Genomic DNA, 14,611 nt, shown 5'->3' on the forward strand with positions numbered 1-14,611 from the left:
TAACTACAAAATTAAAATAAAGTAACATTCTTTCTTTGATAACTGGAAAAGAATATTTGAACCTATCATTTGACAATATACTGATGCCCTGCTTTTCTAGGCTTTATTGGTGATAATGATCAGGAATGTTGGGCCATTATTGCCTTGGAATATAAGCAAAGGACACAAGTTAGCCAAACATTAATATGTGAATTGTGGAGCGGGCTAAATTTATATATAAAAAAAAAAATTAGTATTTTTAGTAAGTGTACTATTTTGCAGTCAGCGAAGGTCTGCAACGTGGTGCCAGGCGAAAGAATAAATCAGCCTTAAGGAGACATGGAAAATGTGCAGAGCTGGTGGTCCTCCAGAAACGTGGTTGAGAAACACTGTTATAGACCAACCATAGACCTGAACAGTGCAGTGACTTATTTATATCTACAGAAAAGAAAGATGTCCAAAGATGCCTTTTTAAGTTAAGTTTAAATCTGTGTTTTTGAAACTAATGAAGACAGCAAAAGTCTACGATTTATTTGAACTATTTAGCCTGACATGTTTACTGCTCCAAAATATTATAACTGTTTCATAAAATAAAATATATTGTTTTTAAAGTTGTTGTTTTTTGACCCAAAGAATTGTCAGTAACATGCTTAACAGTTTGGTGCACTTTTTTTTCTTCCTTTATTTGCAATCATTCTAAAATGGTTTAAAACCTGCATAAAATGCAAATAACACATCATAAGCTACCGAGTCAGTGCAATGCTGCCTTCTTTTCCTGGATCCCACAGTTAGACTAAACTCTGACTCTGACGTGTTGCATCTGTCCGCACAAACACTCACGCTGCTTGCATAATTCACTAATCATCTTCTTAACAGCTTGCTCTTTGAGCTGAGGAACATTTTAGTACCTGGATTAATTTAGGTGTGCTGATTAATGCCCGACATCGAAGATACGTTACTGGATAATGTTGTTTACAGAGGCTTAGCTCTTAATGTGACCCTGCGAAAAGTGTGCCAAGACATTGTCCAGGAACCATCAGATACATTTTCAGCATAGAGAAAGAGCACCTGTTCACCACTTTGTTATCGGACTGTATTTTTAGAAGGGCTTCAAAGCAGTGCACTATAGTCGTGTCTCCATTTCTGGGACTGCCACACCGGAAAAAAAGGCTGCAATGGCAAGTCTGAATCCATTTGCCAAATATTCCTAATATTTCAAAACCCTTTTTGTTCGTTCTTGTCTTGGATGGTGTTACGGCCTCAGCAAAGTGGGTCAGCGGATGCAGTCGGTAATCAGAATCCTGTCTTTTTCTGCATGGCATTGTAGATTATCTCTATACCTGTTTTGTTTGCACATGAAACATGATCTGGCCGAGGCGGGACAATGAAGGCTCAGTGTGGGCCCTCCATTGCCTCGCGGCGACTCTTACTTCACTTCCTCACACTTCCTGTTCCTATTTTGGTTTGACTGGGCACAGTGCAGTAGAGTTATGGGACAGAGATATGGCTGCGTTCCAGCGAGAGGGAGACGGAGTGTGGGAGAGCGAGTTCACTGGGGCCCTTTGAGGGATTCTCGTGCTCCGAGTGGAGTTCAGTGGAAGTAGTTGGACTGTCATTTTACGATGTGCTCTGTATGTCTTGCACTTCCTTTCGGGTTCTGACTGTATTGTGTCATTTGGCAGTGGGAAAGTTTAAAACCGTTTAGCAGCTTTGAATTTGTTGAGGCAAAGATTTGATCGTTTGTGCCAAAAATAGCCATATTTTAATGTTATTACCAAATAGACAACTGTTTAAATGTAGTTTTTGTATTGAAAAAATGTATTGAGAATTAGCTGTTTATGAAAGCTTATACACACTGTAAAACTCAACAGTCAACTTTATCAAATGAAACGAGTGTAGTTAACTCAAAGTTGACTGAAAGTTAATTCTACTCATATGAAAAGAGTTTTGAACTCAATGTTGAAGGTAATGAGTTAATTAAATACCTCATTACTTCAACTTAAATTAAGTATGTTCACAGTACTCGTATAGATTAGTATTTTAATTCAAATAGTTTGTAGCAATAGGTTTTCTCAAACACTTTGAGTTGCCTTAACTTATGGGATTGAGTTCTCTTCATTTATTGGTTTTACCCAAATGGATTAAGTTCACAGTACTCACTAGTATTAGTTTTTGAACTTAAATGGTTTGTTGCAATCGGTTCAAATGGTTTGAGTTACTTTAAGTTTTTGGGTTTTATAGTGCTGTACAATATGGTCATGTATATGCTATTCCAATATTTGGGTTTTTAAATCGATCAGCAAAAATGTATTAACATTTTCTTTTTAAAGGTCTTACAAAAGAGAGATATTTCTTTCATATTAACACATGCTGCATCCCAATTCACATATTTATACTACGCCCTAAAAGTATGCACTATTTTTTTATAAAGGTAAAGTGTATACTTTTGAGTGTGTCATAGTAAAGTATGCAAGCTTTGGGACATACTACTTCCTCGTTAACAGATGTTATGTTGCTTAGTTATGTCAACTCATAATGTCAATCATCTCAACACATCATCCACATTTGTTTAATATTTTATCACCTACCTCATTGGAGAAGCAGCAGCAGGATAATCTGCCATTCGCGAGTCTTTCGTGCAGAGAAATCTCCTCAGGTCTTTGGGTATTTATGCATAAAGAAGTTAATGTCCAAACATATCCTGATATAAGTTCACATTGTTGTTGCAGATGAAATGTAACACAGAAAACGCAGTTTAAATAGGTTGCAGTTGGCTAGATATTTATTATCAGTCGTTCAAACAACTTGACCAAAGCCTCTCTACTTGACGGTTGGTCTCGCTTGTCTGACATATTAGTAGATTTTTACACTTTTTACATGAGTTTGTAGTTCTAATCAATTTCACGTACAACGTGCATTATATTGTGGGCAGTATCAGCGGTTAGAGTATGGACACTTCTACACTTCGAGTTTTTACTGGAAATAGTAGACCATCCGGGAACCTTTTGCATACTCTTTTCAACATACTATGGTTTGGGAAATACTAATTCTATTTTTGAATTTTTTGGATGGATGGTATGCGAATTGAGATGCAGCAATAGTTGTTTTAACTTATGTTTAACAAGGATCAAAGTAGTTAGACATGAGCACCAGATCAGTATATAAAATGACATTTGAATGCTGGAGCTGAAAATTCAGCTTGGCTATCATATTAATTAATAAATTGTGCTTTCATATATAGTATACATGAACGCTTTTTTTTTTTTTAAACATTATAATAATGAAACGTTTTTTTTTTTGTTTTTTTTTTAGTAAAACGTAATGTGCCAGAACGCAGTTTTTGTTTTGGTCTTTTAACCTGCCCAATGCCAGTTTAGCCAATTATATTTCAGCACCCCAGGTTGCCTTGTTGGGAAACCGCATATTTCATTCATTCAGTCAGAAAGGCTCTCAAAACATGCGTCCGTGACCGAAATGTGGCTTCCGGTGGACAGTAGCACACTCCGAAATGAGAGACAGATTCAGAGTTCCACATTAGGTTATTAATTAGCAAATAATATAAATATTATGAACGTAAACATTAGGTGAGCAGGTTACATTGCAACCCCGTGTCCTTACAACATGCTACGTGACAAGATTGATAAGCAATTTAGTTGTTTGCACCAGACGAAACATGACAGAAATTTAAATACAGCCATTCATAAGCACAGAATAGCGCACTTACTGCACTTCAACGAAATGGTAAGGTTTATAATCTAATAATGCATATTAAACCTCTTTAACATTATTAAATGTAGACACTGAATCCCTGATATGTGTTGATTTTGAGTCTAAAGTTTAATTTCAAAATTTAATTTAAGTTTAATTTAAAATCAGTTAATTTTTTTAGGATTTGAGGTGAACTATCTGCTGCTGCGTTCAGTAGTATGGCAGTAAATGTCATGTAAAAGGGCATTCAAACACTCATTGTTAGCATTTAACACTGAATAAAGCACATGAGGTGTACCTAAGGTAATCTTGTCATCAAGTTTTCTGTTCAGCTGCAAACAATAGGTTAGTACAAAAATCTCAATTTAAAATGAAACTGTTCCTTTTATTGTTTGCAATTGTATATCTTTAGAAAAATGACTTAAATCTGCATTGAATCAGCCTTTAGTCTCAATAGTCAGACTTGCTCCTGTTGGTCCTCAATCTGGCAACCTGCGCTTGCGTGATTTTTGATCCAGGAATGCAATACCTGGTTCAACCACTGGATGTCAAACTTACACATTGCACCTTTAGAAAACACCCTGAACACATTTGTTGTTCTGACAGATTACCATTTTCTGAAAAATTTGTCAAATCTGAAAAATAAAAACATTTTATATAATATTCTCATTTTATTAGACCTTTATCTAATAATAAGAATGTTATCATTTTACTAAAAATTCATTAATCCAGGTCTCAAACTCGATTCCTGAAGGGCCGTAGCTCTGCTATTTTGTTCCAACCCTAATCAAACACAGCTGATCCAACTAATCAAGTTGTTCAACACTACTAAAGACTATTAAACAAGTGTGAGTTGGAGGTGCTTGGAGCTAAACCATGCAGAGCTGCGGCCCTCCAGGAATTGAGACTATTGATTTAAAGCTTTGACAATGACTGACAGTAACATGCCTAGGTATAACATGATGGAAATAATCTCTAGAATTATTTGGTGACACCAGTGCCACACTTTCCCAACTCGGTTTAAAGCCCTTCATTAGTGTAGTGTCACCCAAATCAGCTGTCCTTCTCCCCCGAGTGGTGGCGTGAAACAAGTTGCAAGATTGTAATGTGGGATCACATGTCAGGGTCATAAAATAAGTCACTGAGTGGCCTATGTCTATCAGGATTGGAATAGCATGGACACCCTCTTTAAAAGAGACCCAGATAAGACACCCTCGAGCATGTGAGCAAAAACGAACCTGGTTGGAGTGAAAACACTATAGCCTATTATCAACTCTTGACATTTGAAGTGTATTCAAACCTTCGGCGCATTGCAAACCCAAAGGGGTCAAGTTTTACTTGGAATTGTCTTCACCAGCTAGTCTCTGTTTGATCTTTTTCCTGTTTACAAGTTCAAGTTTGTTGCTTCAAGCTAATAGGTTACAGCTTTTCAGCCTTTCATCATGGTGTCCATCAAGGTATCATGTGTACAGCTTGAGATAAACATGTGGTTGAGCCATTCCCTCCTGTCCCCACACTGGGAACACAACAAAGTTTTGTTTTGCGACTCCGTTTATGGCATGGTCTATATTTGTGTAGAATGCCATCACTAACCACTGTCAACAGCTGCCCGTCGGTGCTATTTAAAGCTCTGTGATGTGTAATTTCAGAGGACTGAACATGAAGGGATGGATGTGGTTTCTTCAGCGTTCCCTTCACCTGCCCTTTTCTTCGCATTTGTATATCTGCCACCCTCATGACCCGTGCTGGGGTTGCAGGTGGTCTCGGTTAGCGATGTTTCACTATAACGGCCTGTCAGATTCTCTGGATGTTTACAGAAAGGCATATTCACAGTTAGCGTGTGTGCCACCATTGACAAGTCAATGTAGACTTTATGTTTGAAGGTCAAGAGACATGTTTTATATCCTGATGATAGCTCCAAGCATATTTGTTCTTTGGGTTAAATTTGGTTTTAAGGGCAACATTTATGTCGAAGGACATGTCAGGATGAAGATAAATCTGTTAGACTAATCTAAATTTAAAACCAAAACTCAGCCATGTGTTTCAGTTTAGCTTAATTCCACAATAAGAGTCGCTGAAGGAAAGTACAGTATGTTCTAGGTAACTTGTTGGTTGGACACTTGAGCTTTAAGTTTTGAATTTTGAACGGCATGCTAATCATCTCTGTTGACAGCTGCCGCTGCTGTCTTGCCCGCAGCCTAATTTGTCAAAGATTTTGTCTCGCAAAGTCCAGCTTTCGTCGCTGTTGTTTGTCTCTTGTAAGTTGCCCAGGGCTCTGCTACTGCTGGAGCCCAACATAGACCCGTAATAACACGGATTCCCTGTAATGTGTTACTATTCACAGATACTATGTCTCTGTCTGCTGTATTTGGTGACAAATATCTTGCTTATTAGCAAACAGTAGGCACGGGTGATTTGAATAGTTTGATATTTGAGAATGCTGATTTTCAAGCTCTCTGATACTGAGGACCTCCAAATATCCTAAAGAATTTATTACATATGTAATATCAATTCATGATGAAATTGAATAGGGTAGATGATATGAAGACTTGCAAATTATTGGATTGGCTTTTATATTCCTATTTTAAAGAGATAGTTCATCCAAAAATGAAAATTCAGTGATTATTTACTCAACCTTGTTTCAAACCAGTACTATATATTTAGAAGAATGTAGGAAACCTATAACCATTGACTCAACCAGACCACAACAAAAAACATTGGTTTTGAACAAGTCATGTGTGAAAATATGATGGCATTTTATATTTTAAGGTGAAATATGCAGGGTTTGTACGGGTGCTGGAAATCCTTGAAAATGCTTGAATTTTAATCAAGTGTTTTCAAGGTTTGAAAAGTGTTTAGATTTTGGATGAAGTGCTTGAAAATGTAATTGTGTTACTTTCATAATTCAACAATACTTTTTTTTAATTTGCGATCTTTGATTATGCAGTGGGAGAAGACAAAATACATGGAGATTACCACAAATTCAAAACAAAATAAATTGAAGAAGAAGGATAGATGACGCATTTAAAATGTGAATTAGGTTTAACACCCCATCAAAGGTTTTCCTTGGAATACTATACTATAGGATACTGTAACAAATAGCATCTGATATAAAGGTGATGGAGTGTGTATATTTATGTAAATATATACTTTGCCACAGTTGTAAAGTGGTGGAGAAAATCGAAAATGCACCTGGAAAGTGCTTGAAAAGTGCCAGGACCGTGTTAGCATCCTGACCCTTACCTTTGATGTAATGCAATACAATATTTTCTAGAAAATATTGGTGTTTATTTTTGTATATGTGCTGTTAAAAGTATTTTCTTTTTACTCTACAATTCTGTTTGTGAAATGCTTTTGACAGGGTAGTTCCTTGTCTTTATTTAATAGTCCTATTTTATAGAGGGTTGCAATACAAAAGTGAGGATAAATGCAAGCTTATTCCAAGAATTCCAAGCAAAGATGCAAAGGAAAATCAATCTGTTATATGTAAGTAGGGCAGAACAAATATGCAAAAAGCATCCCTTTTTCCTTCTCTCTGTTTTTCCTCAGACTTTGCCAGATTCAAAAGCATTGTTGTTTTATGTCATATGTTGAAGCTTAGATTATGGAGCAAGTTTTTGGGAACTCATGGGTGTGACATACATGTGTTTTGAGTTATTAAAACCTCCACTCCACCCTTTCAGAATTTCATCTTTTTTTTTTATGTGTAGTTCCATACAGTTAAAAGCTGTGTTAAGGCTTTCTATGAAACAATGTAACAATCCTGCTTGTCCTAAATTAAAAACAATCACTAAACTCTGCTATTGAGAAGTTGAATAGAAATTAAAAATCTGTTGGCTCTATGTCCTTTTTTTGTGTAATTCTGATGTTTGCACTCATCTGTTTTGCTTGAATGCAATACAAGAACACTCATTGCCAGTCATTTATCGGAGTATAGTTATTTCATAACGACCAGTAGCTGTCGGAACTAGCTAAGTGTATCATATGCACAGATATATGACTGTGGGGTAGCTGTTGATGTGATATGATGTGCTTCTTGTTTCTCAGGTACCCCTCCACATGCTGCATCCTCATCAAAGAAACCACGCAGTCGTGGCATTTTCCACAGCCTCTTCTGCTGCTTGTGTCATGATGAAACGGATCATGTGCCTGTCAATAATAACGCCCCACTGCTGGTGGAGGAGAATGGAACCATTTCTAAAGTAAGAGTTTGTGTTGGTTTTGGTAACTTGTACTTATTAGGATGTAGTTCTACCTCTCCACCCTGTACTCTCTAGATTTTTTCTGAACACTGGCCAGTTCGTGATTAACACGGGCGACAGCCACATGATCAGCTGTGATAGTGAGGAAACTGAAACCTCATGTTAGCTTTTGCGCAATTCTTTTCCTGTTTACGAGCTCTTACCGTTGAACAAGCCGTGGTATGTATTATGGTGTCTGCACAAATGCAGATTAGGTGAAGTTAAGTATGTTCATTTATTAAGCACAGTAAAGCTATCTCACTAAAACTCCCAACTAAATCAAAGCCTATAGGAAAATGTATATAAAAAATAGCCACTCTTGATTTTATTTAGCTAATTATTGGCGGGAATAAAAACATGGACAAACAGCTATGAGCAGATCTGGTATCAAGTCTCTGTTAGTGTCGGTTTCAGATTTATGCCTTACTTCAGCTTTTTATAGTGATTTGATACAGCAGGAGTTATTTGTCACGTCTCTGAAGCACCAAAATAAATCGGTAGGTGTCCTGAAGGCGGGCTGAGTGCAGGGTTCAGTAGAGTCTCAACCCCTCTGTCATGTCAACGTGCACATTGCTCCTGGTGTCTCAGGCAGGCTGTGGGCTCAACGAATCCCTTCAGCCTTGCGAGCCCCCTCTGCAAGCACAGATCTCTGACTCTTTTTGCAGGATCTCTAGAGAAAGCAAACCTATGGGAGAATGTTTGGAGTGTTTCCCTTCTTCTGACCTTTGCCGATGTTTTGGAAAACGGATGTCTTTTGTCGAAAGCAACATCACTAAATACTTGGAATCGTCTGCATTTTTTAAAAGCGAGCACGCTGAGGTAAACATGCCTGCTGAGCTGTGCTTTGGCCATTCAGAGGACTCTGGACAAGGAGATCCTAAAAAGGAAGACCAGTCTTTGGAACGTGCAGCTCAATCGTGCATTGAACAAGATACACCTATTGACCAAAGCACCATAAAGTTGCATGAAGTTGATGGACTTTGCATTGAAAATAGCCACATTAATGGTGAATTTTCAGATCAGTCTGGTTCATCTGGATACAGCTCTTTGTTGGACAGCTGCTCTGAGCACAGTGAGTCTTTTGAAACAAGTGGTTCTTCAGTTGACTTGGTTGAAATGAGCCAAAATGATGAACTTAGCATTACGTTTGATCCGAGCGATCAAAGTGAGTTTTCTGAACACGATGAAGAGCAGTTAACATTATCAGAGATTAGCCTAAGCGATTGCGAGTCCATTCAACAAGATGATGTAGAACAGATTGTTTTACCTGAGATGATACTAGATGATTGTGACTCTTTGGAGCAGCATCATGAAGAACAGTTAGATGCATCTGAGATGAGCCCAGATCTTTATGAGTTTGAGGGTTTTCAACAAGATGGAGAAGAAATTGATTTGTCTGAGATGAGCTTAGTTGATTGTGAGCCTTTTCATAAAGATGATGCAAAACAGGGAGATCTTAGTGATTTGTTTCAACAAGATCATGTGGAGCCTAATCTGTTAGATCCTTTAGATTATGAAACACTTTCTGAATGTGATGCAGAATATCAGGAACAGTACATAGAGTGTGAAAATGATAGTTCTGAAGACAGCCTATCTGAACAAAACTCTGCAGTTGAACTAGATTCTGAAGACTGCGAGACATCTAAACCGTCCGAGCCTAACAATCAAAACAAGCTTGATGAATACCATGCCACACATTTTGAATCCCCTGAACTGTGTCAAGACTCTAAAGTAAGTAAGCCATCTGACCACTGTGCGTCCCTTGTGGGCACGCAGCTTATGGGGCAAATGGACACCACTGATGATGGAGTTCTGCCTAACAGCCTAGATGATTGCACTTGTCCGTCTGGGACCTTTAACACCCTGTCTGAAGAACATCAAGATTGTGACCAACTCTCTGAGCACAGCGAATCTTCTGTGTGTTTTGAGGCTTTAGAACAGTGCACAAGCTGTGGAACGTACTTCAAGAAATGTGATGCCCGTGAACAATGCTCTCCCTCTGTGCCCACTGACAATTCTGAGAGGCCACATCAAAGCAGACTTGCAGAAAGCTGCCTAGAGTCATCACAAACACACAGCTCTCTTTTTCACAACTCTGAAGTAAACGAAGAGAATTTGCCTAATCGTAGTAGCAGAACTGATGTTAAGAAACCACCTGAGCCTGATGCCATGTTTTCTGGATCAATGGAAACCTTTGAGGCTCGCTGGCTGTCTCAATTTCTTACTGATCTTTTGAGACACAATCAGGAGAGTTTAAGTCAGGCTGCTGAAAACAGGGAGTCTAATGCAGAGGTAGAATCTACTGAAGTTATAGATTTAATGCAAGAAGTTCAACCTTTGGATAACCCTAGGAAGCTCTGTAGGAAGTGTGAAGAGCTGGAGGAGGGCGTATGTTGTAATGATGAATCTCCTCAACATTCTGATCTCCACTTAAGTGTGGACAACTCTCTGGATGCAGTGACCACAATAGCAAGTTCTTCAGATGAGTCGAGCGAAGAGGACTATGGCGACTGCTTGGATGGCAAAAGTCAAAGCTGCTCTGAAACTGATTCATTCAAGAGTTTTATTGATGAGTCTGAATCATTTGATATCTTCCCAGATCAACCATGTGATAAGGAAAACCTTCTTACAGAGGACGATGAGTCCTTGATTCAGAATGTGCAACCAGATGAAGGTAATAAGAACTGTGAGATGTATTCACAAGAAAAGTTAGATGCTTGTGAAGAAGCATGCGAGATTCATTCTGAAGAAGTTGCAGGAAAGGAAAGCAGTAAAACTTATGCTGAAGCTGTAGCATTCGGACTCACCACAGAATCTGATCAAATCCATGAAGTTGAAAATGAGCCTCGCTTGCCTGATTTTATGGATGAAGGATTCATGTTGTATTATGAGGGCAAGGACAATGAACTTTGCCTCAAAAATGAAGAGATTGCTGAAGACCAAATTTCTGGTGTTGCCACCGTTGACTGTTATGGACTTAAAGGGATTGAAAAAGATTTTGTCAATGTATCTGAAGATTACACAGGATTGTGTGCTGGAGAGGACACATTTCAAGCAGCAGATTCTTCATATTCACCAGATGAAGAGAGTACATTGTTGGAAAATGTGGCCAATCAGAATTTAACCAACAGATCAGAGAATGAAGGCAGCGTACAAGATCTCAGACCTGCAGATGAAATCGATGTTAATGGAGAGATTTGTCCTGACTTTGAAAATGAGGGAGCTCATGGACCTTGTTGTGGAGAGATTGAAACTACTGAAGATGAAGAAACATCTCTGTTTGGTTTTGAAGATCTTGTGGGATGTTCAGACGAAAGTGATGATGGTAAAGTGACACCAACTGAAGATCCACAGCTCTCTTGTACTATTGAGGAACTTTCAAACACAGAAACGAGTACTCTTTGTGTATCGGATAGTCTGGATACCGAGCTAAAAGACACCTCTGAGCTCCTTAATTCTCCTGCAATAGGTGGTGTGGCTGAGCAGACTAAGCCAAATGAAAAATTAGAGGAACTTATACACCAAGTTACAAGAAGTGGAGCATCCGAACAAGACACTATCTGTAAGTCTGACCAAAAAAAGACAGGTGAACAGTGTGATTCTTATGAGGACAGTGAATCATCTGAAGATGAAGAGTTCTCGGAAGACTGCGATTGTGAAATCTGTGTTCCGCCAACAGATGAGGTACATTTCTTTTAGTTGAGGATTTTGCTGATAGATTTTGGGAGTTAAAAGCATGTTGAAAAGTCTTTTCTATGCATTAATTTGATAGTCCAGCATAATTTAATAACAACATTATAGAAAACACATGTATTATTACTAATATTATCATGGCTTTGTTCAAATGAGCAGAAAATTTTCAAAAATAAATGTCACACATACACTTAAGGCATTAGTTTTGTTGGTGGAAAATGAACAACAATACAATTTGTAGCTTAATGCAGTTTTGTGGCAAACACCATAACCCTGGATCCCTGCAATTTGAATTTGTTTACTTGTTTCTATAGATTCTATTATCTTAGGTAACGCTGCTTTATAAAAACCAAAAATGTGTAACAAAATCAATGCCAAAAGTATTGAAATAAAAAGCTTGAAAAAATAATACACTGAAATAACAACTACTTGCATTTTATTGAGCCGAATAACTAGGGTTTGTATTTTTGGGTTCTGAAATGTAACATAAATGCTTATTTAAGCTGTAACTAAAAATACTCCAAACACATTTTCATACTTATATTCAATATTTCATATTCAACTATCAGATTTTACTTTTAAAATAATAAGTTCTGTTTAAAAATACGATGTATAACATTCAAACGGCAATTTTCAGTTCATTTTATTTCAGTTCAAAAATCTGCTTTTATAAATTCAGTGGCTCAAATTCAGCTGTTAATTTTCAACATTACATTAGGGCAGGAGTTCTCAACTTTTTCACTTCGGGGCCCACTTTTTTCTTTAATCAATTTTTGAAGGCCCACCTGTCTGACATTTTCTCTAAAATGTTTGTTTGAAATGCTCATTTAAAATATTTATTTATTAACATAAAACCTATTCAAAACAACAAATAAAAATATGTGCATATTCAAAGAGAACCACAGGTCAACAGGTAGATTGCAAAAGACCAGCTTCTGCTTTAAACTGGACTTACTGAATCTCTATTATTATGGTGAATATCTACTATATCTACTAAATAGTGCATTACTTTGATCATTTTAATATAGCATAATAATAATAATGAAATCCAAAAATTATAGTATAATATTGAGGATATAGTATTATAATATCTCGTGGCCCACCGGCAGGATCGCTGAGGCCCACTAGTTGAGAATCCCTGCATTAGGGCAAATATACATTTTCAAAAAATCTTATTCATTTTACTCATAATCATTTTATTACTTATAATGTCTAAAACATTGATATTAATATCAAATGCTACTTTTGTGCCTTTTCTCACCTATTTAGTGGTTTGAAAATCTTAAACTGGTCCATCTCCACCGGCTGGTGAAAAAGCAGCAGGATATCTTTCATCTGCAATCTAATGCTTTTTCTTTTTTTTCCTTTTTTTTTTTGCTGCAGTTCCCGGGTGCAATGTCGAATTTTAACAGCTGAATTTGAGTCACTGAATTTTTTGAAAGCTGATTTTTTTTTACTGAAATAAAATGAACTGAAAATTGCCAGTTGAATATTATACATCGTATTTTTAAACAACTGAATATTTTAGAAGTGAAATGTGGAAGTTGAATATGAAGTATTGCATTTATAAGTATTAAAATGTGTTTGGAGCATTTTTAGTTGAAATATTCACAGCTTAAATAAACAGCTATGTTAAATTTCAGGACCCAAAAATACAAACCACTGCAATTAAAATGCAAGCATTTTTTTTTGTTTGTGCTTTTCGACAAGGTTTTATTTCAATACTTTTGGCATTGATTTTGTTCCATACAAAAACGGTTGTGTGATTGGACAAAAAAATTGTGAATTTTTTTTTTTTTTTTTTTTTTTTTTTTTTTTTTTCTTCTGACTGATATTGTGATTTGATTAGCAACTTATCCTGTGAAGTCAAGCTTCATCTCAGTGTTCTTAATAATGTTTAACACACTTTAAATGAAAGGAGTGCAAGGAGTACATCATTTAACTATTGAATTTATTAACTGCCTATATAGTCATGCATTTATCTTGCATCTAATTTTAGTGTTTTCAAAATTGCAATAATCAATCATAGTTTTGATGATAATGAATATTTAAACCGGTAATACAGAAACGGTCTGGGCTTTGCTTTGTACAAAATTTACTGTGGTTTACGTTGAAACCAAGAATCATGGCAACACTAGACGAGTATTAAAGATTTAGCTTGGTTACGAATGCATTACTGTTTTAAGTTGCCAAACATTCTTGGCATAATTTTCCACATCTTAATTAGTATGAAGTAAGTAGCAACAGAACTAAAATAGGACTCCATGCTGGGTTCTTGTTCCATGTCATATGCTATGTTATTTAAATCAGAGTCAACTGTACACTTTCTGACTTGGAAATGAATCCGGAAGAGCCTGTAGGTCTTGAGATGCTCATGCTGTAAGCGTAGTTAGTTTCAGACAGTGTGTGCACTGTGTACTTTCTGATGAAGAACTGCAATCGCAAACCGCAGCTGCAGTCAGTCACTTGATCATCTACTGCTCATGGAATGCTAGTGCTAAAAGAACTACCTTATGCCCCCTTATGGATAGTCAAGTCTATTACTAATACACCCACTTCAGGATGGACTGTTTGACCAGAATTGCATCATGGTGCATGTGAATTATTATTATTATTATTATTATTATTATTATTATTATTATTATTATTATTATTATTATTATTATTATTATTATTATTATTATTGGACAGCACGGTGGCTCAGTGGTTAGCATTGTGGCCTAACAGCAAGAAGTTTGCTGGTGCAAGTCACGGCTAGGCCAGTTGGCATTTCTGTGTGAAGTTTGCATTTTCTTCGCATGTTGGCGTAGGTTTCCTCCGAGTGTTCCGGTTTCCCCCACAGTCCAAAGACATGCTGTGATGTTTCCCAGTACTGGGTTGCAGCTGAAAGGGCATCCGGTGTGTAAAACATATGCTCGAATAGTTGATGTTTAATTCCGCTGTGGCGACCTCTGAAATAGAGACTAAGGAAAAATTTTTTATTATTAGTA

At 37.0% G+C, this 14,611-nt stretch overlaps 1 protein-coding gene across 2 annotated transcripts in view; it reads left to right on the top strand.

Annotated features, from left to right (window-relative positions):
• ctdsp1 (CTD (carboxy-terminal domain, RNA polymerase II, polypeptide A) small phosphatase 1) overlaps positions 1–14,611 on the top strand; it is a 58,079-nt gene that overhangs the window by 14,522 nt on the left and 28,946 nt on the right. The window contains exon 2 of one of the 2 annotated variants that reach the window (XM_056465769.1): positions 7,735–7,889. In XM_056465769.1, the coding sequence (XP_056321744.1) occupies positions 7,735–7,889 (155 nt within the window). Of the gene's footprint in view, positions 1–7,734; positions 7,890–8,440; positions 11,613–14,611 lie in introns of those variants that run through there. The other variant, XM_056465768.1, reaches the window with a different exon arrangement.

Source organism: Danio aesculapii, chromosome 9 (genome assembly GCF_903798145.1).
Source record: "Danio aesculapii chromosome 9, fDanAes4.1, whole genome shotgun sequence".
Classification (NCBI taxonomy): domain Eukaryota; kingdom Metazoa; phylum Chordata; class Actinopteri; order Cypriniformes; family Danionidae; genus Danio; species Danio aesculapii.